This window comes from Coffea eugenioides, chromosome 7, assembly GCF_003713205.1.
Source record: "Coffea eugenioides isolate CCC68of chromosome 7, Ceug_1.0, whole genome shotgun sequence".
Classification (NCBI taxonomy): Eukaryota; Viridiplantae; Streptophyta; class Magnoliopsida; order Gentianales; family Rubiaceae; genus Coffea; species Coffea eugenioides.
In genome coordinates, this window is record NC_040041.1 from 3,802,456 (window position 1) to 3,830,235 (window position 27,780).

Below are 27,780 nucleotides of genomic sequence, written 5' to 3' on the forward strand. Positions count from 1 at the left end.
CAAGACAGTCGTGATTCAGGAGAAAAATGTAAAAATTATTCGAGTGAAACTGATTATTCAAGTATATAATAATCGGATATATTATTTTTGTTACAATGATTTTCACCTATCCGCGATGCTCTATTTCCATTAATTAGCTCAAAGAGGGCCAAAAGAAAAAAAAAAATCCACAACAAGCAAGTAGATGGGAATGTTGGGAAAGGGTTGAATTAGATAATAAGTTAAGAAAAATTAAAAGTAGAAGGTCAAGATTATAGTAAATTTCCATCTGGATAACAATTGCATTATAATTTCTTTCATTTTGGTAGTAAACCTGAAATAAAAAGGAAAACCAAATCTTTTGCAATTAAGACCAGATTGAGAAAAAAAAAAAAGAGAACCCTCCGAAGAATATGCCATTTGTACTCCATGCAGGTCAAGGGAACATGTGATTCTTGTGCAGGCTCTTTATTTTATTTTCTTCAAAATCTTAATAATGTTAAAGGATAAACTCGTAGGCTGACTCAGCAAGGTCTATACCATTAGATGTAGTGGACCCACATAGCTTGCCACGTCATGCACACATTGCTCCCATGCCAATCCTGAAACAGTACAAATGTACAATTAAAAAAGCGAACAGAAAACGCAAAAACAAAAACTGACTCAGCACAGTCTCAACGCCGACTAATTTCCTACTTCTCAGTTCTCTCTCTCTACCTCAACCTCGACCTCGACTTTTTTGCTAAATCACCATGTTTATCCATTTCTTCTTCGACGAATCAATCAAATCCAGTCCTTTAATTATGCTACTTAAGAATTAATTACGATACGGAATTCCTTTATTACCCGCTGATACCTCTAGAAGGATTTTTTTTATTAGCGGAACAGTTTGTAGGAGAAAAAAAATGGCGATGGATGATAATGAGAGCTGCGGCAGCCGATCAGTGGAGACGGCGTCGTCGAAGCAGAGCCGCCATGAGAGACAGCGGTTTGAAGTTTACACTGAAGTTCTGAGCCGTCTCCAGGATTTGGATCGCCAGGAGGTTAAGCTCCCTGGCTTCGAAGACCAGCTCTGGCACCATTTCAATCGCCTTCCTGCTCGGTCCTTCCTTATTCCTTTTACCCTACTTTCACTTCTCGATTTTTTCTCCTTTTGTTTTTTTTTTGTTTTTACCCCGAAGAAAGCAAAATTTGTAACACCGGAGTATAAACGCCGCCGTCGAGGCTTGTGTATTTGTAGGTTGTTTTCCTAGATTATGCATGCACGATCGCAGAAGATAACATGCAGTGGAGAAATTAAGATCGCATGATTCTGTATGGAACTTGTGCATATACTGCTTAAGCAAAACTGTTATTACATCTTCGCTTGCTTATATAAATAAGATCATGCACCTAAAGGCGTGAATTTTGGATTTATATGTGTTTTTTTTTTTGGTATCTTGTGGTTGAGGAGGGTAAAATTTCATCGAATCATGAGTTTGACTTGAAATCTGAAAAGAAATAAAATTGCAGATATGCAATGGATGTGAATGTGGAAAGAGCAGAAGACGTGCTGACGCATAAGAGGTTACTGCTTCTAGCTGAGGACCCGGATAACAGACCGGCTTTTGATGTTCGCCTTGTCCAGGTCTGATATCCAACAAGCCTTCAGCTTTTTGTCACGAGAGATTATGAGTTAGTCACAGATTTGGTAGAGGAGGGAAGGAGATGTAATGCGACAAAGTTACCTAAAGCGGGGGGAGGTGGAAGTCAAGGATTTGAGGAATTATGCAAGATTTCCATTTCAATTTCATCTAATGTGAATTTACCCTTCTTACGTGTATAATCATGATATGCAGGTTCATCCTAGTGGAGCTGAGAATGATCTAGATTCTGCTCATTCGGATTCTTTGATGCGGGAAGATGCTCAAAGTCATACATTTGAATCCAATAGGCGGGGGTACTGAGCTCTTAGATTTTCTTTGATGTTGGGTCTAAGGATTTCATTATTAACTCTACCTTTACTTTTGGTGTTTTTTTTCTTTTTTTTTTTTGCGCCTGAATCGTCCTGACTGATGTTGACTTTTTTTTCTTCTTTCCTTGTCCTCCAACTTGCAGAATCCATCCTCCACCTACATTTGGTTCATCATCTAATCTTGAGGCGCTTGGTGTTCAAAGTAGTGGAGCACATGTGGATGATGTGGAACGTGATATAAATTCAATTTTTCAGACTTCACGGTAAATATAATTGACAGGTCACAAAGTGCCAATTGTTGCAGAAAACAGCGTATACATTTGGTGGAACTGTTAAGAATAATTGATTTTGCTATTGGCTTTTTTAGTTTCTAGCTGTCTATTTGCGAAAGTAATATAGTATTGCTACTCGTATTCCAGTTTCATTCTTCTATCAGCTGCCAGCTGGTATGTTTTTTGTCATTCATTTGAGAGCTGAAAGCATAGCTATGCCCTATATTCTTAGAAGCTTTTCTAGTTTCTTTTGAATTATCTGCATTTCATTTGTTAGTGCTCCAAGGATTTTTGACAGTTTGGATTGGAACATGATTGTTTCTCCACTCAAAAGTTTGACTGAACTACTTCCATCAACAACTTTGTTTTCTGATAGAAGATGTTTTGCATGTTTTTAGAACAAAATTGTGTGCATGGCTGTCTGCTATACTGACAGATGGTTAAATGGCTGAAGATGACCTGTGGTTGGTTTGGCAAAGCCCATGAACTCCTACTTTCAATCTTCTTGTCAGCTTGGGTTTTGTTAAAAATTGGGAAACAAAGATGTACCAAAATATGTGAAGTGCTTTTCTGTCTTAGTTGTTTAGAGATTTTGCTGCATGACATGATAAGCTTGTAAAAGATTCTGTTTTGCCTAGCTTAATTTCTTGTGACATTCAAGCACATCTCTTTTTTCTTTTCTTTTCTTTTTTTTTTTAAACCAGACAAAATTGTTCAATCCTGTCATTGGTTATCCTGCAGGTCCATGCATGAGATCACTTTTTCAACGGTTGACAAGCCAAAATTGCTTAGTCAGGTGCTTGCACTTCATTCTCTTTTTTGTGCTCCATTATTCTGCTGTGTGTGTTTGATATTGAGGATTAAAATTGAATATCATGATCATTATGGGCTATAAAAGAAGTGAAAATAGGATCCCCTTGCTTAACGTTGGCTTTTGTAATTTTTGGAGTAAGGGCAGATGGGAATTTTCTTGCTGCCAAAAATTTACAGATTATACTTATACATGCTGGATTTTCAAACATTACATTGTTTTATATCTTGCCATATCATAATTGTTACAACTGAGATATGCTCTGAAAGCTGCAACTGCAAAATCTCTTGGGAGTGGATGGGGAATTAGCGTGCACATGGTGTCTTTTAAGCTTTCCTCATCAAACCACCACCTTCCGATAGTTTCAAGTACACATTTAACACTTCTAGTGGAATATCCATAGCATTTTGCTCCTAAACTAGTTACTAAAGCTTCAATCTGGCTCATGATTTTTGTGACAAGTTTCAAAAGCAGAGTGTTTTGATAGCTTTAAGCACTGACCAAAAAGGAAGATCTTGGTTCAAATGTTGTGAACGATAAATTGAATAAGATCAATAAATATGATCTATCTGGATCAGGCAATTTGTACAGAATTTAAGGCCATTTTTGTCATTCAAGGTTGGGTATACTGATGAGACCTGCAGCTCCGTGGTGCCTCAGCTCCGTATTATTGTCTTAATGCACATTCCATGACTTCTGTTTCTTTCTTTTTCTTTGTTGTGAAATGTTACTTATCTTGACTGTGGGATTGCAGTTGACGTCATTACTTTCTGACATTGGGCTGAACATTGAAGAAGCCCATGCATTCTCCACTACTGATGGCTTTTCTTTGGATGTCTTTGTTGTTGCTGGGTGGCCTTATGAGGTACTATTCTTTTCCATAAGAACTTATGAACAGTTATCCCTGGTGGACAAGTATGCGCTGCGTTCTACAATCTGAACATTCTTGTGAAAATTTGTAAGCGTCATGCCTCTTTAACTAATTGTATACTCTGTATTAGTACACTGTGTGCTGGTCAATAATAAACATTATTGTTGGATCTCATTTTAGGAGTAATTGTCATTGCAGTTGGTTCTGCCATCTTAGTTGACAAAGTAAAGCACCATAAATTTTCAAATTCAATAGTCTTTTCTTATCTTTAGGTTTTCTCTCTCATGCTTCAGGATCAAGGTAGTTATTCTGGAGCATTCCTCTCAGGTATATAAGCACCAAAACCTCTATTGTTTTGCTTTGAGAAAAAGGTTCTAAACAGGTGAACTTGTATCGTTTATTAAGCAGATTTTGTATCATTTCTGCAGATCTCAAATCTTGTTAGATATCGACATTTGGTGCCTGTTATTCTTTTAAGCCTTTGTGTTAAGACGGAATCTTTTGGCCTAACAAATATTTTCTGAAACATGATGGTATGCATTGGGCTATGTTGAAATCTGATGACTTTTTTGGTTTTATATTATCATCTCCGTGATGTAAATGACTACATACCATGAAGACTTGTTTTCGGAAGACTGCTTATTTTTATCTCTCACAATATTTTCTCCCTGATGTCCCCTCCCACTCTTCTTTTGTCATGAAATTAAACTTATGTCTATTCTTATTGCCAATTTATAGGAAACTGAGCTGCTAAAGAGTAAGCTGCAAAAGGAAATTAAGATGGCCAAGGTATATCTTCTTCATATTTCTGATAGTGAAATGATCAGAGACCTCCTATGTGAAAGTAATCATTTTCAGTTCTTACGACGCAAGGACGTTGAACTTCTGTATCTGAGGCTTAGTAGCAGACAATAGAAGTTCTTGGTTGTTCTTCTGCATGCATGATATGTGCCTCAGGAATGCAGATTTGTGGCCGCAACGCTTGTTCTATCCTGTTAAATGGCATTACTTTGCTGAAGCTGCTTGAGACACCCTTTTTTAGTAGCTCCCTTTGGATATATATTTAAATTGTAAACTTTATTTGGTGAATTAATTGTGCCATTCATCTGCTCTGAGGTGTTTTCTAATTGTCTCCTATTACTCAGCTGCAACTGTTGGTTTACTCTTGGTGCTTACTGTGTAATGTTGTCTCTTCTTAATTTGATGGCTGTTCCCTTGTTACGGTGAATAATCTGAAAGTTTATCTTAAACTTCAATTTCTTATGTTTTCTTTTAAATAGATTGGGCAGTGCTGAGTGTTAGGGTCCAGCAGTTGATTGAGAAGTGAGCCTTAACAGTAATTCTAATCTGAGTTGGCAAACAATATTATCTTCCCAAAATTGATTCTTATAGGTTTATTTATGACAGCGCGATTTCATTGTTTGCCACTAACAAGTCACCCAGTTTGAACAAGCAGTTCAATAGTGCTCAATGAATTAGTATTCTCCTATAACTCTATACTTGTTAAAAGTGTGCTTTTAGATGTCTGATCCACTATAAGACGTTAAGAAAACTTTTATCTTTTAGTTTGCAAGTTGATGATATGTGATTTCTGCTTCTGGATTGAATGCAATTGCTTGCTTGAGAGTCATTTTGACACATGCATAGCTGAAGAGTTGCTTAGAAACCATAAAGTCTGAAGCCCACACAGAAAATAAGATCAAAGCCTTAGCGTCTACTAAATATTTGGGCATATTTCTCAAAACATTTCCCTGTTCCGCTTTTGTTTTTCTATTTTTTTTGCAAGATGCATGACAACCTCATGTGTTTGTGATTCTGTAGGAGCAGCCTTCCTCAGAACAACATGTACCACCTATGACCGAGAATTATGAAAGAGGAAACCCATCCATTTCGGAATATGTGAAAATACCTACTGACGAGATTGATGTCTGGGAAATTGATCCCCGCCAGTTGAGATTTGGGAATAGGATTGCTTCTGGAGCATTTGGTGATCTGTAAGTTATATACATAAAATTATTCTTTCTTTGTGGTGGATGCATAGCTGTTAGGCTCATTATTTTTTTTTCAGGTATAAAGGTACATATTGTAGTCAAGAAGTTGCCATAAAAGTCCTCAAACCTGAGAGAGTAAATATAGACATGTTGAAAGAGTTCTCCCAGGAGGTTTTCATCATGAGGTTTGTTAAAATTTGCAATCATGTATATGCATTTGCCAATTCTGCTTTCATTTAGATACTTGTTTGAATTTTTCATTTTCTCTGTAGTGAAAAATTAGCTTTCTGAGGAGTAATTTTGTAGATTTTGTTTGTCATCTAAATGCATGGCCGGTTGTCATTTAACTTCAAATGAAATTCAATTTTAACTGTTGTGTTTCTGTTGTTGAGTTGTTAGAGATTTCTTCTTTGGTGGTCTTCCTAACAATGAAAGAATTGGCTTGTATTTACCAAAGGAAGTTTTCTTTTGTTTATGTCTACAACTTTAAGAATTTTCAAGAAGCTAAAAGACGCTGCAATGTGCAGAGCAGCTAGAGTATAGACAGCACTCCTCTTCAACAAGGTTTTGGAGTTGGAAAATTTTTTTGTCAAATGCTATCATAGAGGGATATACTACATGGGATATAATACCAGTGCATCAACTAGTTTTCAATCAGTTGCTTTAGTGTATTGTAGTCAAGTTTAACTCATCATTACCTGCTGAAAACAGCTTATCTGTTGATTTGCAATAATCTTCTTCTAGGCATATACCACTGAAAGGTTCATTCTCTTCTCACTAAAGCATGGACAAAATATTGTTTTGGGTTTCTGAAACTGTGTAGACATTTATTTAGTTTTCTGGAATTGAATAGAATTTCCTCTTAGTTGATTCCTTTTGTACATAAGCTAGCTTTGTTTGCCTTTTGCAGGAAAATTAGGCATAAGAATGTAGTTCAGTTTCTGGGTGCATGCACAAAACCTCCAAACCTCTGCATTGTCACGGGTAATTTGCTCATTCCATAGTGATGATTCATATCCCAAAAGTCATACATTCTGAACCTGATCTTTTGATTCCTATATGTAAGAACTTTTAGTTTTGAGAAGCCAATTTCTATATGCATAATTAGAAATTGGTTATTGGAGTTTGCCATGGAAATACTTTGTATGCTGAAAGCCATACCTTCTAAAGTTGATGATGTGATCCCTATATGGAATAAATTTTACTGTGGAGATCTATTCTATAGATGATAATTTTTACAGATAGTGATTCTCTGCTTCTTTATGCACAATTTAGTAGTTGAAACATTTGCGCACGTTTTTGCAAAATTTGGAAGTATGCCAGATATTGAAATGTTTGTGCAGTAATTAACAGATTATCATGAACTCTTTGTTCCGTTCTTTGTAATGTCTGATTGTGCTTGCTTTCTGATGGTTTTGTTATGGTTTTACAGAATTCATGTCCAAAGGAAGTGTGCACAGTTTCTTGCACAAGCAAAAAAGCACCTTTAAGCTTTCTACCATTATCAGAGTGGCAATGGATGTTTCTAAGGGAATGAACTATTTGCACCAGAATAATATAATTCATCGGGATTTGAAGACTGCCAATCTTCTAATGGATGAACATGAAGTAAGATGCTTCTTTCCAGAGCTGCATACCACTTAAGAAAACCTTTTCTAACTTGTTTGCTAAATTACGTTGGACAAATACATCTGAATAACATTACTATGACATGGGGAAGTCTAAGTTGAGATGACTTGTGCGCTTAAGTTGGCAATTTTCGGACTGAGCAGAAGATTTTGCATTTTCGCACATTAGCTGTTGATGAAGTTGGTTAAAAAATGTTGTAATCAGCATCATTCTTTTTTTGGAATTCTTTTCTTTTTTTTTGGCCGTGGGGGGGGGGGGGGGGGAAGGGCAGAGGGAGCGGCCGGTTGTTGGGAGTGGGAGTGTTAGGTTTTTTATTTTTTATTTGTTTTGAGGATGTACTCTTCTAAAATCAGTCTCTCTTCCGCAGGTAGTTAAGGTTGCCGATTTTGGCGTTTCTAGAGTGGTGTCCCAAACTGGGGTTATGACTGCAGAAACTGGTACATACAGGTGGATGGCTCCTGAGGTATACTTCTTGTGTATTATCTGCATCTGTGGCAAAGTTTTTAAATCTATATATAACTTTTAAACTACCTAGCTTGTACTACTTGATCATGTTGGTAGAGGAGAACTTTCAAGATGAGAAAGACAAATTTAATGGGTAAATGTAATCAAGGAAAGGTTATGTCATTTATACGAGTCTTAGTTGAAAAGGAAGAGCTACCGGAAGCAAAGCTACTATTGAATTTGAAGATTATTCATGGAATTATGTACCAGAATTGTGTGTTTAAGCCTTTTGTTGGCTGCAACCCTGGGGTAACTCTTTACCCTGAAATTTCTTTTGATGTACTGAAGGTAATTGAGCACAAACTTTATGATCACAAGGCTGATGTTTTCAGCTTCGGCATTGTACTATGGGAGCTTCTAACAAGAGATGTGAGTTTTATAGCATTTTCCGGGATAATATTATATATCCTCGTATTCTTGTATCACTCAATACTCGAAGTAATTTTGTTTCGCTGAACTGGTTCAGATTCCGTATTCAGATTTGACACCTTTGCAAGCAGCTATAGGGGTTGTGCAACAGGTATTTCTTGTCTAATACTGACTGAAGCATGCCAACCAAAGCTTTTTATGGTTGTAAAATAGCATCCGACCTTTCTTGTCTTTCAGGGTCTACGGCCTGCAATTCCTAAGCACACACATCCAAAATTAGTAGAGCTGCTTGAGAAGTGCTGGCAGCAGGATCCTACTCACAGACCAAATTTCTCCCAAATTTTGGAAAATTTGCAGAGAATTGCCAAGGAGGTGGGCATTCTTGAGAGAATTTAGTCAATGTATGATGTTGTTGGTTGAGTTGGACTGACATTAGCTATCTTGAAAACAGGTTGTAGATGAAGTAGAAGATCGGCAGAAGGACAAATCGATCGGTGGGTTTTTCTCCTCTCTCAGGAAGGGCCATCATTGACAATTCGACGTTATGATTCTGTTGCATAGAATTTCATCATTTGTTGAGTACAGAATTTTTTTTTCCCCCTCATTGTCGAAACACGTGTAATCCATCGGGTTAGTGAAAAGTTTCCTTTCAGCTATTAATGCAGCTTTGAACCACTTATCCAATCAAGGCTCAGTAACCTTTTACAGGTACTATTTTCAACTCGTTTCGTCAAGGGCTGTGCCTGTTTTTGTTTTATCATGTATGTTTCATTCTCTCTTTTCCGGATCAAAGTGCTTATGAACTCGTGAGTTGGAAGTAATGGTCGAATTTGGACGGCTTGTGGGCATTATTACATTGGAGAAACATTCCATGCTCCGGATTGTGAGGATAACAAGTAAAATTCGTACCATACAACAACCAAATTCTTTTTCCCAGTTTTTTTCCCCCAACTAAAAATAGGAGAATCAGAGTAGACAAAAAGAATTCAGGGAGGTGAATTGGATAGGCTTGTTAAAGTACGCATAGGATGTGTCGAGTTCTGAAAATTAGTGCATTATTCAATGCGAATGGTAAAGTCACTCGCGAAACCAAATAGAAAATGACCGTGAAGAGTGAAGCAGAATCATAAACAAAAGAACCCTTGAAACCGAAGACTGATGTTGAATCATAAACATAGGAACCCCTTATGATTGATGGGATTGTTGATGTTTTGTGGCTTCCGAAGTCGATCATCCGCATCTACCGATCATTGCAAAAGGAGCTGTCGAGCTCGAATAGTGACCTGCAACCTTGCAAGCGCATGCATGCAGTGCAAAGCAATTCGAGCCTGTCTTCTCACACACACCCCACGAACAGCCGCTTGCAGCTTCACAAGGCTTCTAAGTGCTCGAAATGCCCGTCTTGCCTGATGAAAATATAAAGAACAAAGTTTCCAAATTGAGCAAGAAGGCTTATCAGATTGAGAAAGTTTAACGTAAACGAAGAGAAGTTGTTACGAATAAAATACAAGATGCCCCCTGAAGCAGGCTTGGATCTGAATTGCTGCGAGTTCTTCTTTAGACAGAGAAATTCTGATATCCTCGCTGAGTCTTGTTGTTGTTGTTGTTGTTGCTTCACTAAAGCAACTGCGGCTTGTATTGTTGTTGTGAAGAACGATTAGTGTTTCGCGGGGAGCTGATCGGAAGAGTTTTCTTCGGGCAACACGGAACCATTTCTTTCCGGGCATTCCCATTTTCTACCATTGATCAGGCGTCTACTTCTTTGCCAGAGCTTCTCTCTTGGCTTGTCCTTTCGATGATATAGCGAGCAAGTACGCAGACGCATGCATCAAGGCATGAGGTATGCGCAACATGTTCTGTTGAATAGGGACGACTCCTCATATTTTTGGGAGGTTTGAACGTGGAGGGATGAATTTTTTTTTCCTGTGGCTTCGGTTGTTGGGATTTCAACCTTTCTGATCCAAGAAGCCAAGAGCCGATACACAGGACCACCTAATCAGCAGGCCTGGTGATTAAATAATTCTATTTCGATCCCTTCTCGAGGACGCGCACCAATTTTTTCCCCTCCCCTCCCCTCCCCTCCCCTCCCCTTTGATCTAAAGGCAAATCTTATATTGGAAGCTTGAAAACACCGATTCCCATTTCTATAACTGACGCTTCCTTTCAACGGGTTCTCTTAGAATTGAAAAAATGAACATAATAGGAAACAATTCGACCTTGATGTTCCAAAACATTGCTTTGTATTGCCTACTGCAAAACAGAGCTTTTAGACTGTCACTTGTGCAGTTGTGGTTCATAAGTGAAGGATTTTGCGCCTTACTCTGTGGAGGAAGTCAACTGACACCCTTCACCTAATAGACCCCAGCAACCTTTAGATTCAAGCTAAGCAACCAGAGTTAGCACATGCCTTTTTGATGGGTTAATCACTTCTATGCCTCACCATTAACGTCAGTGGTAAATGGTGGCTCATTGCTATTTTATACCTATAACTAAAAGACTAAGCAAATCCAGCACATACAAATACAATTGAACAATTACAAAGACTTCTTGTTAATCTCAGATCATCCAGATTACAAGACAAACTACATTCAAAGGATCAGCGCTATGCATCTATTATCCATAGTCAAATGCACATCAGAACAACTTATAATTCATACGACATAATCCCAGTAAATTGCTGTACAACTTCCATTCTAATTGTTTGACATTGGCTTTTCTCCCTGCTTGTAAAGTCAGTACACAGCCAGTTTTTATTTTTTTTTTATTTTTTAAAAAATTATTTTGCATAATCTAACGCTGTACATAGCCTGTGTTATTAAGCGTCACAACCCGTGTTCCCCTCCTCCATAGTCATCACGACTCTGTCGGAAGTTCATTCTGTACCCAGGCAGCATATCCGCCTGCAATGTCTGTAATGCCAGTAAACCCCTGCAGAATAAGCGCTTAATTAGTCCATGGAGAGAAATAGATATCACAGGGATGTTTGAGTTGGTTGCATGAAATGCGTATTCACAGCACGAATGCAAGTATCTGGTACTTCTTGCTGGACCTATTTTACAAGCCACATGAAGCTGAACTCGAAATTAATCAACAGGAACAGGGAATGTGATATCTTTAAGTTGGACTTACCACATACTCACATAGATACATATAAACCAGAAAACTAAGTTTAAAGCTCCAATCTTCACTGAAACTCAGTTTAAAGCATCAATCTTCACTGGGTACGTGTCGAATTATAAGACTGTAGACTAATAAACACAAAGAACTCACAGCAGATATAAGATCAGTTGCAGCCATCAATGACCTTTTCCCCAATTGGCAGCCCTATAAAAACAGAGCAAGTTGAAATGAATAGTAAGGAATTAGGAAGCAAATCTCAGTAAACAAAAGCACCTCAGCCCACCCTTCCCCCTGTCCAGCCCATCTCAGGGACAAAGGAAAAGGCAAGACCGGAATTAAAGGGATGCATTTTTGAAACTTACAACAATAATTTCGTCATCTTTCCCAAAAATTGCTAAAACTTCGTCCACAAAGTTCAGGTTTTTAGTCATACCTGTGTTTATATACCAAAAAGGCAACATCAGGAAGAAGCTAAATTGCATAAGATCCATAAGATAGTATTTTCTGTTCTTTTAAAAGTCAATGCTTTCCCGACTTTTCTTGCTTATGTTTTACGTTTATTATACCAAGGGTTCTAATCAGACAATTTACACTACATATCCCAGAGGCACGAATAGATATGCATGATATAGTGAGCCTACACAAATTCCATTCCCATTATGCATCCTGATTACACTGGTCTTTCTCCACAGTAAGGTCAAATGGAGACATAATTCATGTATCCACTGTACTTATCCCTCGGAACTCAAAGTGGAATTAGGCATATGCATATTAATTTAGGGGTAATACCTAAACGACAATACGATATCCCCTGCAACTGCATTAAGCTAAAGCAGATAAAATGCAAATTTCACTTTTAATCATCATACACTTGAGAACAAGAGTTTGCTTAAATTAAAATCCACTGGCAAGATAAATTAATTCAGAACTAAATTTTAGTGGTGCAAAACCTGATCCAACTCTAAACATGTAAGGCACATTGACAGCCCCAGCAGCATGACCAGCACTGAATTCTTCAGCAGTCCTGCACAGCACCACCACATAAACATCTCGTGGCTATGACAGTTTGAATCGACTCAATTTTCATAATCCCTTTTCTAAAATTGATTGATATTAAGCAGAATACTGAAACAGCCACCTGACATCTAAATAACGATGGCCTGCCTGAAGCAGCTCCTGAGCTACACGAACCGGGACTGATGTTGGTGGTGGTGCTGCTGCTGATGCATTTGATTGAACATTCTCTCCAACAGTAGCCATCCAACTGTCACAGCATCCATACACACAAAAGTCATCAGTGCCACAGATGATGAAAGATTCAGCAAAAAGATACAAACAAGAAAACAAAATGAATTAGAAGCCAACCTGAAGCTGGGATTTCTGTGGCCAGTGCTGAACTTGCGTTGTTTCGGGAGTTGAAACTTAGCCTTGGCCATTGATAGCGCTGAGACTGATGCATAGCTACAAAACAGGATTTTTACTTTTATTTTTTTTAGATTACGCATGATACTACAACGAATAGTAAATAAAGGGGAGGAAACAGATGATGGCCAGATGATAGGTTTGTCACCTTTTCCTGAAATGGTGCGGAAGATTACGCAGAAATGTTGACAAGGTAGCGGAGGAGGAAACCGAGAGAGCCCCCATCAAGGGTTTGAAGTTTACGAGGAAGTTCAAATGCTGAACAAACTATCTGTCTTGTGACTCTGGGGGTTTTCTTTGCTCTTTTCACCAGCGTTTTGTTTTACTCTGTTTAGTCTAGCTTGGAGAAGAGACCCTGTAGAAAGAAGATGAGCATGGAAATATAGTGCGGCATGGATATTTATTTACGACAAAAAAAATTTTATTTTTGGCGTGGGAAACAGACTAGGGGTACCGAAGCATCATGGGATGATGGATTTTTTTTTTTTTTTTTTTTTTTTGGCCACAATAGTTGTGGTGGAATCAGGTATGTGGACATTTATCAATTGTCATCATTTACTAAGAATATGAATAACAAGGAGAAGTTGGAATTGGATAAAATCTAGTAACATGATGGAGTGGAGATCCTAACTCGGGACGTGGCAGTGGTGTGGAGATAAGTCCCAAAAATTGTCACCTGGAGCTGGAGGTTTTATCTCCGATCACGCTTCTCAATGCCCACACAATTAAGGACGTGTATTTTTCCTTCTTTCTTTTTTTTTTTTTTTTTGGTAGTAAATAAGGACAGTTGTGGAGTTCTGGACCTTCTGGTTTTGGGCCCCTGACGTTTTCGACTCATGTTTTTTCATTCACTTCTAAAGCACAGGCTAGGGTTGGATTTGACTAACAGGAATGAAAGAGAGTGCTAAGGTTTTACTTCTACCCCTCTCTCTCTCTCTCTCTCTCTCTCTCTCTCTCTCTATATATATATATATATATATAAATACTAGATCTATCCATCATTCCATTCATTTTCAGGGACCAGTAAATAAAAAAAAATATTAATTTGAGATTTTAATATTAATTTGCGGGTGGCAGGGCCGACGCGTGAAGGCCCGGCTGGAAAGGGCCTTCACCACCTGAAAAGAAATTTTGTATCCACGGCCCAATTCTAGTAAGTCACAGAACTTGAGCTGCCTCGTACCTGCCACTACCGGCGGTTGTGCCGTTAGTTGGCTGTATACTGTATACTTCCCGGAGGAGGAGTAGTAAAGCTGAAGATGGCGAAGGCGGCGAGCTTCGTAAGCAGCCTATCAGCTTCTCCTGTGTTCTTTCAAGCTCCTCTTCTCTCCCCTTCCCCGCCTCATTCCATTTCTACACATGTCCTCCACCACCAATCTAAGGTGCCCGCCCTATCCCGGTCTCTCTCTCTCTCACTCAAGTATCTGACTTGTAATCATCGAATGAAGAGTGGTTGCGCTCGGAGATTATCGTTGCTTCGGGTTAATTGCTTGCCGGAGCAGACCACCAGAGAAACTGAAGAAAACTCTGAGGCTAAAACGCCGACGTCAGCGTCAGCCTCAACGTCAACGTCGTCTTCTTATTCTTCTGATAACGAAAGCGGAGTTACGGCATTGAATTGGGTCGCAGGACTCGGAGGATTAGGATTTCTGGAGACTTCCTACTTGACCTATCTCAAGCTCACTGACTCCGATGCCTTTTGCCCTGTTGGAGGTGGTGGTGGCGGTGGCGGTGGCGGCAGCGTCCTTAATAGCGATTACTCTGTCGTTTTTGGTACAGAATGATGCTACTACAGTTCTAGTTGATTTTGTTTCTTACTATTTTGTGTACTAAGTTTATAACTGAGGCACAAAATGATTCTCTTGGGCCATAACGGAGTTTAAAATGTTGATGGTGCATTACACATTCTGTTCCATAATAATAAATTTACGATCTTTCCTTTTGAAATTGAGCTACCTAAACATGCATACTCTGTTGAAGTGGTTTGATAAGCTGAATTGCTGATTGGATCAGTCGCAAAGCCATTGAAAGACTCCAGTATTTATTTGTTGACGTTGGGTTAAGTAAATTACTAAGCTATACTGAGTTTTTTTTTTTAACGATCCTTGATTTTTAAAATTAGGAACGCCTCGAGAGAAAAATATGATGTGTACTAGCTTAATTTTTATGCGTGCATGTATTTGTAAAAGCTATGCAGCTTACAGACATTAAAACCTTTCAGGTGTTCCTCTTCCATTGATTGGTATGCTTGCATATGGAGCGGTTGCAACGCTTGGCCTACAATTGGGTTCAAAGAAATTGCCTTTTGGAATTGGTGAAACAGATGCCCGTTCAGTATTGCTTGTGACAACTACTTCCATGGCGCTTGCTAGTGCCTACTTTTTGTATATTCTGACCACAAAATTTTCGGGGGAATCGTGTTTGTATTGCTTAACTTCAGCTTTCTTATCCTCCTGCTTGTTCTTCATCACTCTAAAGGTTCTTTCCAACATGACTCTCCCATTTTCTTAACTTGAATGCCTTCTCTATGCCATTAATTTTAGTGAATTTGAATGCTGCAGGATTTTGGTTTAAAGGAGTTACAAAAAGAAGTTGTTTTGCAGCTATGCGTAGCTGTCCTGGTTGTTATTACCTTAAATTCCTCCTATAATGCTTTGCAACCCGTCTCAACAAGGTAATTAAGTCAGACGTCAATGTCGCATTGACTAGGGGGAAAGTATGTTGCATCTCTGCTCCCTTTTTTTCCTGGGAACTGCTTAAGCTCAATCATGTACCAATTTGGTCATTCCATGTCTGACTATATAATCATGTTGGAGTTAACCAATTTTAATGAGTAAATGAATTGAAAAAGTGGGACAAGTTAAGGCTTGAACTGTGAGAAAGGAAAAGGAAAAACTTAGGTGATTGCAAATAAAATATACAGTACCCACACCAAAGGGAATTAATACAATTGTTTTTTGCTTTCTGACATTCTTAATAACTGCACTTGTTGACGGGGCTTCATATTTTTCATAATATTAAGTGGCTCGCTGTTATCCTTTAATCTGAGTTTCCACATTCAACATCTCTAAGTTCCTTTTCAACTGAAGGTTATCAGACAAAGAAATCTTTTATTTTCTTTAGCTTGCCTGAGGCACGTTTCTGATATTTTGACTAATTACTTTTAGTTATTACCTCTTATTACAGTCTAGCGGAGGTTGACCTGCCATTTGTAAAAACTGAGGTCACAACCAAATCAAGTCCTTTGGCTGTTTCCCTTGCAAGGCATTTACATGCAATAGGAGCGAAAATGTATGGAGCTTTCTGGTGTTCACATTGTTTAGAACAGAAAGAGGTATTCACGTTTACATACTCTGCTTTAATTTGTTCCAAATATAAGTTGAGAATCATGATTTGTAAATATCTTACGTGTAAAAGCTCTCCATCCTATTTCGACTAGGAATACACATTTGAAAATTCTATCATAGAAAACATGGTGCCTCTGCTGTGAACTTTTTGACAGTATCTATTTTCTTGTTCTCTTGCAAGATGTTTGGACGTGAGGCATCAGATATATTGGATTATGTAGAATGCTTCCCTAATGGCTACAGAAAAGGAACTATAATGGCCAAGGCATGTACAGATGTTAAGATTGAAGGGTTTCCAACATGGGTGATTAATGGAGAGGTGAGCAAGCCTTAACTTTTAGTTGCAGTTTCTTCTTCTTTTCCTCCCCACCATTGTCTTTGGAAATGAATTTTTGGTTTGTTTTGAAAAGATAAAACCCTTCTCAGTATTATGTGGCATTTGGTCGGTTTGCTTTTGGTCGGTTTGCTTTCTTCAGCCTGGTTTAAGGTGATGCTGAATTTGGCTCTATGTACAACTCTCATTTACTAAAACTACTGCATAAGAGTGATGGTTGTGCTTCTCCTCAAAAGGGTCTGTCTACACATTGTGCATTTGAAACCTTGCACAATCACATTCATGGTGAAAGACATTTAAAAAAAAAATGAAGTTGGAACAACATAATTTGGGTCAATGCATATTCATGAGGTTGAGATGGCGGCAACTTATAACATTTCGGTTTGATCTGTTTCTTTGTCCACAAGGATTATTCTAATTGAATGAATTTTTAGTTGGTATGGGGACTCGTTTCTTACCAGCCTTCCCCTTTGAGCTTTGACCAGAGGACAGAAAAGATTAAGAGACTATCTCCTTGGGTTACATACTTGTACTGCAAACTTATGATGATGCTTTTTCACTTTTTGCAGGTTTTGAGTGGAGAATTAGATTTCTCAGAGCTTGCTAAAGCCTCCGGAATTAAACTTGAAGATCTCAGTCAAGCTAACTAGGGGGATTTTTGTGTTGTTCTTGAACAGCTTCTACGTGATGGCTTAGTGATTACACAAGTACAGGATCCATTCATCTTTCTTTGCATATGTCGCAGTGTCTCATAGTTGTATAGCCCGACAAAAGAAAGCTGCTCAAGGGTGCTTCAAATCATTTGGATGGCAGTACGAGAAATTTAAGAGGTGCCTCACCCCCCCCCCCTCCCTCCTCCTCCTCCTCCTCCTCCTCCTCCTCCTCCCGCTTAAGTTTGTATGTAAGAGTCTTGAGAGAATGCTTAGGTAGATTTTGGAAAGGGATTTTCTATCAGTAAACATATTTCTTAATCACTTTTTTATCTCACATATATCAAATCGCTACAGTACATCTTCTACAAAAACTTCAGAAAATTGCGATCCAAACTGTGAATCTTGTTATAAAATCAATAGGCACGTTAGTAGTGTTGTATTATCAAATCTCGCCCACCAGTTCTTCTTTATGCTTAACTACTACTTTTGTGCATGTGCACCCAACCTGTCGACTTTAGCTTCCTTGGGCGTTTTTTAAGATAAAGAATTAGTATTTTACGCTTTATTGCAAAAGGTTACATAGCGGTCAAAGGCAAAACAAAACATGACAACCCGAAACAAATTGAAATTCTCATACCAGCTATCTAAAGTTAGTCTACCCAGATTAACATCAGGGATTGAGAAAAGAGGAGATAAATAAGCTAAAAGAGGGAGGTCTTGGCATAGGATGCAAACTGTGGCATAACGAGATTACCGTCGCATTGGCAGCTTAAGGCGTAATACATGATGCTAACATATCAACCACGCTTTCTTGAGCTCTCTCTCTCTCTCGGGGTATTTCGAGGCGTGGGATTTGAATGAAGCTAGAGCTAGAACTTTTCCCTCGACGCTAAAAACGCGACATTTTCCGCTCCATACAGACAACGCCTTCTACCCGTTCTTCCCAGGGCCGCTGTGTTCCTGAAAATTGAAAACCCATTAGCCATTCCATGCTCAGAACTCTAACCCGGAACATTTCCCAGCTGTTGCCGGAAACACATAACTATTTGACCAAAACGACGTGTTACGAGCAAGTCAAGGCGAAACTAGCAACGACGTCGTTTTTTCAACTTTAGCTTATTTCTGAGGTTTCAATTCAGGCGAAGAATGGCAGATCTCATTCCATATGTCCGGGATCCCCTTTCCATACCAAGTCAAGAAATATAAAGGTACGATTTATTATTATTTTTGTTTTCCAATAGCTGGTTATTACTTATTTGGTACTCGCATTTGCTTCCTACTTTAATGTCATTGTCGTCTAATCAATGCTTCTCAAAAAAAAAAAAAAAAAATCAAACTTGGGCTTGTAGCTTCTTTCTGCTTTGAAGATCATGTTTTGTTCTACTTGCAATGATTGAGATGCCTTTAGTTTTCAATCGGTACTGAGTTTTAGTTACGTGATTACTTGCGTATGGCCCATTTGACAAAATGCCGATATGGCATTGTTTTTCTTATGCTCCACTCGAGCTGGTAGTGTTTTGGTTTCGCATTTATAGAGCGTGCTGTTTTTGCAATATGCTATCCCTTTATTATAAAGCGTTGATCTTTAAGCTTGCAAATTATGTTTGCACATCTCTTCTTTTACTCTAAAAATAAATAAATGCTGTCGTGTCTCTGCAACTCATGCTGATTTTGTACTGCCTAGCAGATGCAGTCGAACAAAATTTACTCAAACAGTTGAGCACTAGTTCCAGTATGTGGAATGCTTGAAAATGAAGAGTATATAATTAGTCAAGGAGCAGTTACTGTATGTGACACAGAAAAAGATAGTTTCTTCAAGTGGTATTTCTATAAGAATGGTGGCAATTAATTTTCGCTCGTTGCTCCTGTTCTCGGCATTTCTTCGTATCTTTTTAATTATGTATGGAGAATGGCAAGACAACCATATGGATGTTAGATACACTGATGTTGACTACCTTGTCTTCTCTGATGCTGCTTCTTTAATGGCATCGGGAAGGTCTCCGTATGAAAGATCGACATATCGCTATTCACCTCTCATAGCATTTTTCCTTATCCCGAATTCCTTTATACATCCTTCATGGGGAAAGTTTCTCTTCTCAGCTTCAGGTACAATATGTCAATTAATTTGATGAGCCTCACATATAACATTGGTTAAATAACAATAACAAGTGGAATATGATTGATGGTGATCCACTCTTTTTCAGCTTAATTTCAAATCAGTACATAAGTTGATCTATGTAACTAGATTTACTTGTTTGTGTTGTGCTACTATCTGGAATCTTGAGCTATAGTCAGTTGCTGTTTATTGTATACATTACATGTCTTATTTCATTTTGTTGCTGATTCATCGAAAATGGTGATTTTTTATGGTAAAAGATTGTTGCCCAAGCTTTGGCCATAAACTCTTTAAGCATGTTTTGACAAGGTAAGAGTTGAGAGTAATGGAACACTGATATATTGCATGTTTAGATTAGAAATGGAATGCTTTTTGAATGCAATTGGTTCTTTTGCACAAATCGCATAACTTTCTTCTTTCAGATTTTTGAAATATCATTAGCAGGCCAAAACACCTAAGCTGATAGTTTTCTTGAGTTCGGAAATAGACATTATGTGTCATTTATTCTTGTTGCATGCTATGTTTAATCAATTGCCATATACCTGAAACTTATGTCATCTTCACATGGCAGATCTACTTGTCGGTTTGTTTATACATGCCATTTTGAAGCTACGTGGGGTTCCTGAAAAACTGTGCACCTATGCAAGCATGGTATGGCTTTTTAACCCATTCACCTTTACCATTGGAACTCGTGGGAACTGTGAGCCCATTGTTTGTGCCATGATCCTGTGGATCATTCACTGTCTCATGAATGGTAAACCATCTAACTTATACGTATGCAATTGTGTTGTTTTCCGACACTTGTGCTTTTACTTTTTTCTTTTTATTTGTAAGCAACTTATGATTTACCTACTAATAAATAAACGTTAAAGACAGAATTGGAATTTCTTCCTATTTGGATAATGCTTACAGTATTCGAAACTTAGAATTTTAAAATTTTGGCATCTCTAACACACAAGCTATTTATTCCTCTTGGCATGCAGGTAACGTATGTCAAGCTGCAGTCTGGTATGGACTTGTTGTCCACCTGAGAATCTATCCCATAATTTATGCACTTCCAATAATCTTGATGCTTGATCCTCTTTGCTTCAAATTTGGGAAGAAGCCTAACCTTATATCTTGGGTTCCTGGGGGAAAACAGTTCTCCCAGAGCTCATTCAGCACCAAAGTTACTGATCAAAACTCTATTTGGTTAATTGTGACGAGTTTGTTTACATGGAGGAGAATTGTCTTTGGTCTGCTTTCTGGATTTATGTTCTTCATCTGTACTGGATTTGCTTTTTATTTGTATGGCTGGCAGTTCTTGCATGAAGCACTGCTATATCATCTCACACGCACAGACCCAAGACACAACTTCTCTATATACTTTTACCATCTATATCTCCATTATGAACGTGAATTTACTACCACGGAAAAGCTCATTTCATTTCTTCCCCAAATTATAGTGCAGTTGGTACTCATTTTCCAATTTTCACAGGATTTTCCATTCTGTTTCTTTGTCCAGACACTTGCTTTTGTGGCATTCAATAAGGTTGGTGAATTATGCTTATCAACATATTTCACATGCTTCAAGATAGTGTTGGTTAAGCTGTAAAATGTCTGTAGCAGAATAATTCCTCTTTTCAATAATCATTTTGTTTGGTTACTGTTATGCAGGTCATGACAGCACAATACTTTGTCTGGTTCTTCTGTCTGTTGCCTCTCATATTGCCATGGAGTAATATGAAGCTTAAATGGAAAGGCTTAGCCAGCACTCTGTTGTGGATGGGAGCTCAAACCCATTGGCTGATGTGGGGTTACTTGCTTGAGTTCAAAGGCAAGAACGTCTTCATGCAGCTCTGGTTGGCGAGTGTGTTGTTCTTGGCTGCTAATACTTTTGTTCTAATCAGCATCATTCGCCACCATAGATACTCTTCCGTATTCAGACGAGTGGAGCTTGCAGCTTCTGAAAAACCTGGAAAGAGCGATTGAGTAAAAATCAGATTTAGAGAACCCTGCTAGGTTTTCTTTATGGTATCAAATTCTGAAGGGCAAGATCTGAACCTGATACTTGGCAGTACGAGCATTAGATCTCGACGTGTTAATTTGCAATGGGGATAAATACTCTTATACTTCTTGCTTAGTTTTCTCTAGCAAACTGACAAATAGCTGAAATAGGCTCCCGTTTCCTTTTTGTTGCTAACAGATGTAAAACAAGATTTTTTGAGTTTGAGAAGTGGCAGTGTTATGATGATCTTGTGCTTCAGCTGTCGTGCTTTCATTGTTGTCTCTCTGAACTTGGTGTGGTGATTAGGTTGAGTTATAGTCAATTAACTGCATATGCGTGATAGCATCGTATCAGCAGCTAAGCACTATACTTCGACTTCAATCGAGTGCGCTATAATACTGGTTGTTAGCCAATGACAGTATCTACACTTGAGCAGATGATCGTACGCAACCTCAGAATTAGAACTTTTCTCAATATTGTTTAGCATTCCTATTGAAGACTAAACATCAACGGATGAGATTGTCTGAAGAAAAATTTAAACTAGTATTGTAGGGCTTTACCCCGGAGGGAGCCCTTCCAGAAATTCTCGATGGCCTAGGCCAAACCCAGGCCAAAGAGGGGGTTTGGAAATAGTTTTCAACCAGCAATAGACGCGCCTCGGTTAGAACCTCACTAGCTGCGTCATTGCCCCAAGCGCAAAGATGCAAATGACGGAGTCCCCAGGCCGCCTTTTATACCACGCTGCTCTCTTGCGTCTCCTATACCAAGTCGATGTGGGATGTAGACAATTCCTCTAGTGGTTGAGCTCCCAGCTATAAGCCTACAACTGCAAGGCAGTTCACAATTCAACTCCTAGGATGATTAGACTTCCAATTAGCAAGAACTAAGTACTTTCCCTTTTTGGCACTCTATGTCAAGTAGATATGCGGAACGAAATTTACAGCTCCTAATTTGTTTGCAAAAAAGAAAAAGAATAATTATTGCTCTAGATTTTAGAATCATCCACATCCATAAAACCAAAAACATACCACATATATATATATATTATCATTTGAAAAGTAAAAGTATCATAATTTGTATGATAAAATAATGATTTGATTATTTTTAATTTACCTGAATTTTTCCATACAATGAAAACAAATGTGACGATTATAAGTTTGACATCGCTATTAAACATATAATCGTGAATTCAGAAGATCAAATAGGTTTTTAACCTTGATTTCACATTAAATATTTAGTTAAATTCTAAAAGAATGATTTACATAATTGTTGTTGATATTATATATTACGTAGATAAATAATGTCAAAATAAAAAAATATTATTATAATCAGCCAATTACGGAGACCCCCGTCATGGTATGTTTTTGGGATGGATAAGGAAGCGAGGGAGTGGAACTGTGGAAGGAGAGATTTTAGACGGGGGCGACGGGGACGGTTTCCCAGCTCCAACTAAAACCTGCCCCGTTGACAATAACACCCGAAGGGAAATACTACAGGGACGAGTGAGAGTAGCCCACGGGTGAGGGAGCCGTTCCCATAATTCACTCACAAGTCACCCCACTGCACACCCAAAGAAACCGAAGATTCTTGAGAATATTCCCTCCCTCCCCCACCAGGATCCAAATCCTGACGTCCTGATCCTCCTCCGGCCGACCCCACTCCGACCCTCTTTCGCTTTCGCTTTGGGCCCTCTCGCCATCATCATCATCGTCCCGCCTCATCCTTGATCCTTTGATCCTATCCCGCCTGTCTCACTCCTACTACTCGCTAGTAGTACTATTTAAGTGCTCCATCGCCCCCTCTCCCCTTTCCCATCCAATTCCCACCACTCTGCAAAAACAAAAGGAGAAAAATAAAAAGATGCCTCTAGAAATCGATCAAGCTGTGGAACACATCCAACACCTCAACCTCTTCGAGATCCGCGGACGGGATAATGACCAGCGCAAAATCCTCCGCATCGTCGGCAAATACTTCCCTGGTAAATCATTCGTATATGAAACGCTTGTGCAATTTGAATTGTCAATCCTACATGCTCTGTTCTTTTTCTGTTTATTGATGTTTTTCTTTTTTCTTTTTGTGGTTTTGGTTTCCGCTTCTGAATTTGCAGCTAAGGTTGTGAGTGTTGAAAGCGTGAAAAAGTACTTGGAGAAGTATATCTTTCCTGAGCTGGAAGAGGAGCCCTTCTCCATCGTGTATTTCAACGCCCGAGTGGAGAAAAAAGAGAACTTCCCCGGAATCTCTGCTCTCAAATCAATCAACGACGCTATTCCGGTCAACGTTCGGAATAATCTTCAGGCCGTTTATTTCGTCCATCCTGGCCTTCACTCCAGGCTCTTCCTCGCCACCTTCGGCCGCTTCATCTTCACCGGAGGGTAAAAGCTCGTCTCTAAAAAACAAAAACAAAAACAAAAAATTTCTGCAGTTTTTTCCGTAAACTGCTAACTCTAGCGGTCCAAAATTCTGTGGACTCTCTCTCTCAAATCAAATCACGCACGTTTTTTGAATTCAAACGCAGTTTTGGTGACCCTTTCTAAATTTAGCATATTAATCCACTCCCTTTTTCTTTTTCAATTTTGGGCGCATCTAATGAGTGTGTTTTTTTTCTCCCCCTCTATCAATCTTAGGTTGTATGGGAAATTCAAGTACATAAGTTGGCTGACTTATCTCCGGCAACATGTGAGGCGGAATCAAATTGAGATCCCTGAATTTGTTCAAGATCATGATCGACACTTGGAGCTCCGTCCGACGATTGAATATTGTCTGGAGATTGAGCATCCGAGGCCCCGTTGTTCTCTCATCCAATCCGATTCTGCTTTCGATGTTTACTCCATGAGGTGCATTGCCTGATAATAAACAGTCCAGGCGACATTCTGTGTCTAGATATAAATATTATTGTGAGATAGATGAAGGGGAAAAAAAAAAGAGAGAACTTTTAGTAATCTTTAGCATAGGAGGGCGATGATCTTTTTTTTTTTTTTTGGTTAAGTTTTTGCCTTTTTCGCTTTTGCTTTTTGGTCTGTTTTCGGATGAGGAGTTGTTATCGCCTTCAATGTTTTGCGTGTTTGTGTAGTTGTACAGATGTCTCAATGAGAGGTAGGTATGGTCGAAATATTAGTGGTGATCACTTCCCGTGCAAAACATTTCTTTGCAACTACCACTTTATTTTTAAAAAATGCTTAAAAATCCATGTGCCATGGAAGAAAAACCTCAAGGTAGAAAATGTACCACTGAATTGATTGGCATTTGGGGCCGCCTTCAACCGGTCCAGGACGCAAAAATTAACTGCAATGCTCCTTAACAGACCCCGAGTTCTTTCAAGCAAAGTGGCCAAACCTCACCACAAAAAGTGAAAGGACGCTGCGCCGCCGTCAATTATCACCTTCTCCCTGCGTTAATTGAGCACTGCCTCAACTGTATATAGGGTACGGGTCTCATCCAGTTGAGTTTAGCTTGAACAGTGCATTATTTGAGCTCGAGTTTCAGAGTTCAAACTCGAATCACGTCAAGCTCAATTCTAGTTCAATTTAGTTTAATTGAATTCAATCAAGTTTAAACAAGGAACAAGATAGATGTTTTATATTAATAATTAAAAAAAATTTTTTTAAAAAAATATATATATACATATGTGTGAATTTCGATTAAACTTGATGAGAATTTCATATATTAAAGTTGAAGTCGAACTTGAAACTTCATATACTAAAGTCGAAATCGAACTCAAGAAACAGTTTGAATGGCTTGAACTCAAGCTCGCATGATCGAGATCGGACTCAAATCTTGACCGAATAATCTCGCAAGTTATTTAATTTAAATTCGACTTATTTGCGCCCTTACAAGAGTTTTTGATCCCTAGCATTCTTTGTCATTTATGTCCAACCTAGAAATATTCGTCTCCTTGCCATTATTTGGAACCCCCAACTACCGCCCTCCAACTCCTGTAGTTACAGTACTACTAGTCCATTTAGACGCTTCTCTCTCTCTCTCTCTTTGGGCCGAATGATGCAATGAAGTGTGCCGCATGTGAAAGTTGGGCAGTAGGCGTTACAAATTTATTTCTTTTTACTCAACCGTTACAAGTTCTTTTCCAGGGAAAGAACAAGTTCAGGTCCCGCGGCTGATCTCATTGAGCGTTAGATACATGGCGCTGTATTTATTTATTTGGATTTTTTTGGGGATTTTGGGAAGGAAGAGAGGGGGTGGTTAATGGAAACATCGATCTCTATATAGAAGCCAGCTGATTGAAGTTGATAGGGGTAACATACTCATCAGCCTCTCCTCCATAAACTAGTTTATTGGCCGCCAAATAAGAAACATTTTGAGTGGGATGATACCAGTCCCAGAAGAAGAAATCTTTTCGCTTCTGGCAAAGCTTGGATTGCGGGGTGCATTTGTCTTCTCCATTGAAGGGCTCCTGTCCCGCAGCAGGCTTCTTTTACGTTTTTAAACCCTGAATTAATATTTAACAACTTGATTTGAGTAATTAACTCCAGTTATTAATTAATTCTTATGCATAATTATTAATATATAAGTAACGCTACCAGTTCATAAATCCAGAAGATGATATTTTTTGTACCATGTGAAAGAGGATTGCCGATAATAGATATCCGTGGCTATGTCGTACGCATTTCCAAGCGAAAACTTCACTCCACCGAGTGAAGAGCTGAAGTTTCACAAAAGGTCGAGAGTTGATGCGTAGAATACTTAGAGCAAGGCGGTGAAGAGCAAATGATTTGTTCTTGAAGTCGTAGCGAACATATTCAAGCAGATCATTGCTTCCCACCCTTATGATGTACAACAAGGAGTTAGCCAGCAGAGATTCAGTTTTTGCTTCACCTAGCAACTCCGTCATATTTCCACGAACTGTTGCGAATTGTTCAATTTGTTTCCCTAGAGGGACAACATTTGTCTGTTCATTTGCAACAAAATTTAGTTAGTGAGATGTGATGCTCGTCTCGTCTTTCCAGCTTCATTTTTACGCATGATAAGTGTAAGAACTCAAGTAGACTGACTAATCATGCTAGCCTTTGTTCGTAACTGAATAAGATCAGGGGTTAATCAAGAGTCTTACAAATGGCCTAGATCCAGTTTCTCTGCAAATTCCAGATCCTCCAGAAGCAAAATTCACACCATGCATGCAGTGTATTGCTTTTGAAACAAGACATGCTCTGCACCAGATAGAGAAAAGCTGGCGGGCTCTCCTCGAAATCACCCAATTGCCTCACTGAATCAAAAAAAGAAAAAAGAAAAAATCATTCATGAAGTTCATCATTTAGCCAAACGTTAATGGTCATTGGATTGACACGAAAACAATTTTTACCAACTAAATCAATTGTGTTAAAGCCATTGCTGGCTGAATCTCCCAGTTGGTTTCGAGTGAGGGTAATCAATTCCATAATAACGGTTGTCAGCTCCAGCTTTAAATAATTGTTAGTCCCAACATCAGCAGTTGAATCACCAAAGATAAAAATGGCTGGCACTTCTGCACTGCCGAAATCAGCTGCAATAATCAACCCTAAGAGCAGAAACCCCTAAATAGGCCAGACAGGAATACTTTTCGCACATCGATCCTAGAAAGCATCTGATAAAACATAGGCAGATCAACCTCGGTATCATCCACGCTCATACAGATAAACGGACACGAAAATGCACGACGGATTTTTTCTGCGGACAATATATAAGAAGCAATATAAAATGGAAATTTGGCATTTCCAAATTTCTCTGTAATTGGACTTAATTAGGAGGCCTCCCAATAGACCAAGCACCTTTTAAGTCTATATCGATCGATCCGGATGAACATATATATATATATATATATATATATATAGGAAAATGGTGTATACAACGAAATTTGAAAAAATACTTACTAGTAGTTGATTTTTTTGCGCAAAAATAAAATTGTTGAGAAAAAACTGGATGGTTTGCATAGTTAAATGCCATGTTAACTTTCACTAGTATTAATACTAAGTCATGTTTTATTTCTAACGTAATAAGTACAAAATATCGATATTTTAGGGTACTTGTAACATATTTAATTACCCAAATCTTTCAACCAGCTGTTTTCCATGTTTTCTTTATGCATTTCATTCCCTGCATTTTTCAAGTACCATATGCTTTCATGCGTGATATGAGACAGATTCAATCATATTACGTGATTGCAAACTAGTTACTGTAACATTAAAAGTACGATGATTAATTGCACTTTTTCCCTTGTTCCAACAATTTTGCATTAACATTTTTTCCCGGAGGAGAGAGGATGGGGGGCGGGGGTGGAGAGAGTTGGGTGGGGTTGGCCTTGTTTAATATTTATACGCGACAATGTCTAATGATGTTAATTTTTTTTTTTTTTTGGTCAACCCAGGGAGTATCCCAGCTTTGTCAGACTAATCTCCCTGGACCTGGAGTACCCCGCGCCCCTAAGAGCACC

The 27,780-nt window shown here is 38.6% G+C and overlaps 8 protein-coding genes and 1 non-coding gene across 10 annotated transcripts; 5 read left to right on the forward strand and 4 right to left on the reverse strand.

Annotated features, from left to right (window-relative positions):
* The first annotated feature begins 647 nt into the window (after positions 1 to 647).
* LOC113778799 (serine/threonine-protein kinase STY8-like) lies at positions 648 to 9,135 on the forward strand. 2 transcript variants are annotated; one of them, XM_027324296.1, is made up of 16 exons: positions 648 to 1,081; positions 1,492 to 1,606; positions 1,818 to 1,918; positions 2,077 to 2,196; positions 2,947 to 3,001; positions 3,771 to 3,881; positions 4,626 to 4,676; positions 5,709 to 5,881; positions 5,956 to 6,063; positions 6,789 to 6,862; positions 7,311 to 7,486; positions 7,875 to 7,970; positions 8,300 to 8,380; positions 8,478 to 8,531; positions 8,618 to 8,752; positions 8,832 to 9,135. In XM_027324296.1, exons 1-16 carry the CDS (start codon positions 885 to 887, stop codon positions 8,910 to 8,912), a joined length of 1,728 nt encoding a protein of 575 aa, XP_027180097.1. In that variant the 5' UTR covers positions 648 to 884; the 3' UTR covers positions 8,913 to 9,135. The 2 variants fall into 2 exon arrangements, with proteins under 2 accessions (XP_027180097.1, XP_027180098.1); XM_027324297.1 differs by having other exon boundaries at positions 5,715 to 5,881.
* A 323-nt stretch (positions 9,136 to 9,458) lies between these two features.
* LOC113776690 (protein IQ-DOMAIN 1) lies at positions 9,459 to 10,344 on the reverse strand. The gene is made up of 2 exons (XM_027321743.1): positions 9,889 to 10,344; positions 9,459 to 9,786 (listed from the first exon to the last, which is right to left on the reverse strand). Exons 1-2 carry the CDS (start codon positions 10,111 to 10,113, stop codon positions 9,628 to 9,630), a joined length of 384 nt encoding a protein of 127 aa, XP_027177544.1. The 5' UTR covers positions 10,114 to 10,344; the 3' UTR covers positions 9,459 to 9,627.
* A 551-nt stretch (positions 10,345 to 10,895) lies between these two features.
* Positions 10,896 to 13,384, reverse strand: LOC113778097 (thiosulfate sulfurtransferase 16, chloroplastic-like). Its single transcript, XM_027323372.1, has 7 exons — positions 13,071 to 13,384; positions 12,866 to 12,961; positions 12,639 to 12,764; positions 12,451 to 12,524; positions 11,863 to 11,933; positions 11,651 to 11,704; positions 10,896 to 11,308 (listed from the first exon to the last, which is right to left on the reverse strand). Exons 1-7 carry the CDS (start codon positions 13,145 to 13,147, stop codon positions 11,234 to 11,236), a joined length of 573 nt encoding a protein of 190 aa, XP_027179173.1. The 5' UTR covers positions 13,148 to 13,384; the 3' UTR covers positions 10,896 to 11,233.
* Positions 13,385 to 13,992: 608 nt separating this feature from the next.
* On the forward strand, positions 13,993 to 17,592 carry LOC113778135 (thiol-disulfide oxidoreductase LTO1). Its single transcript, XM_027323420.1, has 6 exons — positions 13,993 to 14,695; positions 15,144 to 15,400; positions 15,484 to 15,596; positions 16,109 to 16,256; positions 16,451 to 16,588; positions 17,173 to 17,592. The coding sequence occupies exons 1-6, from the start codon at positions 14,182 to 14,184 to the stop codon at positions 17,251 to 17,253; spliced, it is 1,251 nt and encodes a 416-aa protein (XP_027179221.1). The 5' UTR covers positions 13,993 to 14,181; the 3' UTR covers positions 17,254 to 17,592.
* Positions 17,593 to 18,029: 437 nt separating this feature from the next.
* On the forward strand, positions 18,030 to 21,617 carry LOC113778098 (GPI mannosyltransferase 1). The gene is made up of 5 exons (XM_027323373.1): positions 18,030 to 18,464; positions 18,944 to 19,362; positions 19,944 to 20,126; positions 20,356 to 20,903; positions 21,029 to 21,617. The coding sequence occupies exons 2-5, from the start codon at positions 19,092 to 19,094 to the stop codon at positions 21,341 to 21,343; spliced, it is 1,317 nt and encodes a 438-aa protein (XP_027179174.1). The 5' UTR covers positions 18,030 to 18,464; positions 18,944 to 19,091; the 3' UTR covers positions 21,344 to 21,617.
* Positions 21,618 to 21,691: 74 nt separating this feature from the next.
* On the forward strand, positions 21,692 to 22,047 carry LOC113777986. Its single transcript, XM_027323221.1, has 2 exons — positions 21,692 to 21,744; positions 21,904 to 22,047. Exons 1-2 carry the CDS (start codon positions 21,692 to 21,694, stop codon positions 22,007 to 22,009), a joined length of 159 nt encoding a protein of 52 aa, XP_027179022.1. The 3' UTR covers positions 22,010 to 22,047.
* On the reverse strand, positions 21,912 to 22,062 carry LOC113778954. The gene has a single exon (XR_003469416.1). It is a non-coding gene; the product is annotated as a U4 spliceosomal RNA (small nuclear RNA).
* A 1,060-nt stretch (positions 22,063 to 23,122) lies between these two features.
* Positions 23,123 to 24,497, forward strand: LOC113778054 (ganglioside-induced differentiation-associated protein 2). Its single transcript, XM_027323308.1, has 3 exons — positions 23,123 to 23,337; positions 23,467 to 23,731; positions 23,984 to 24,497. The coding sequence occupies exons 1-3, from the start codon at positions 23,220 to 23,222 to the stop codon at positions 24,204 to 24,206; spliced, it is 606 nt and encodes a 201-aa protein (XP_027179109.1). The 5' UTR covers positions 23,123 to 23,219; the 3' UTR covers positions 24,207 to 24,497.
* A 1,078-nt stretch (positions 24,498 to 25,575) lies between these two features.
* On the reverse strand, positions 25,576 to 27,420 carry LOC113777987 (GDSL esterase/lipase At4g26790-like). The gene is made up of 5 exons (XM_027323222.1): positions 27,393 to 27,420; positions 26,674 to 26,868; positions 26,528 to 26,577; positions 25,930 to 26,262; positions 25,576 to 25,785 (listed from the first exon to the last, which is right to left on the reverse strand). Exons 1-5 carry the CDS (start codon positions 27,418 to 27,420, stop codon positions 25,576 to 25,578), a joined length of 816 nt encoding a protein of 271 aa, XP_027179023.1.
* Positions 27,421 to 27,780: the final 360 nt, after the last annotated feature.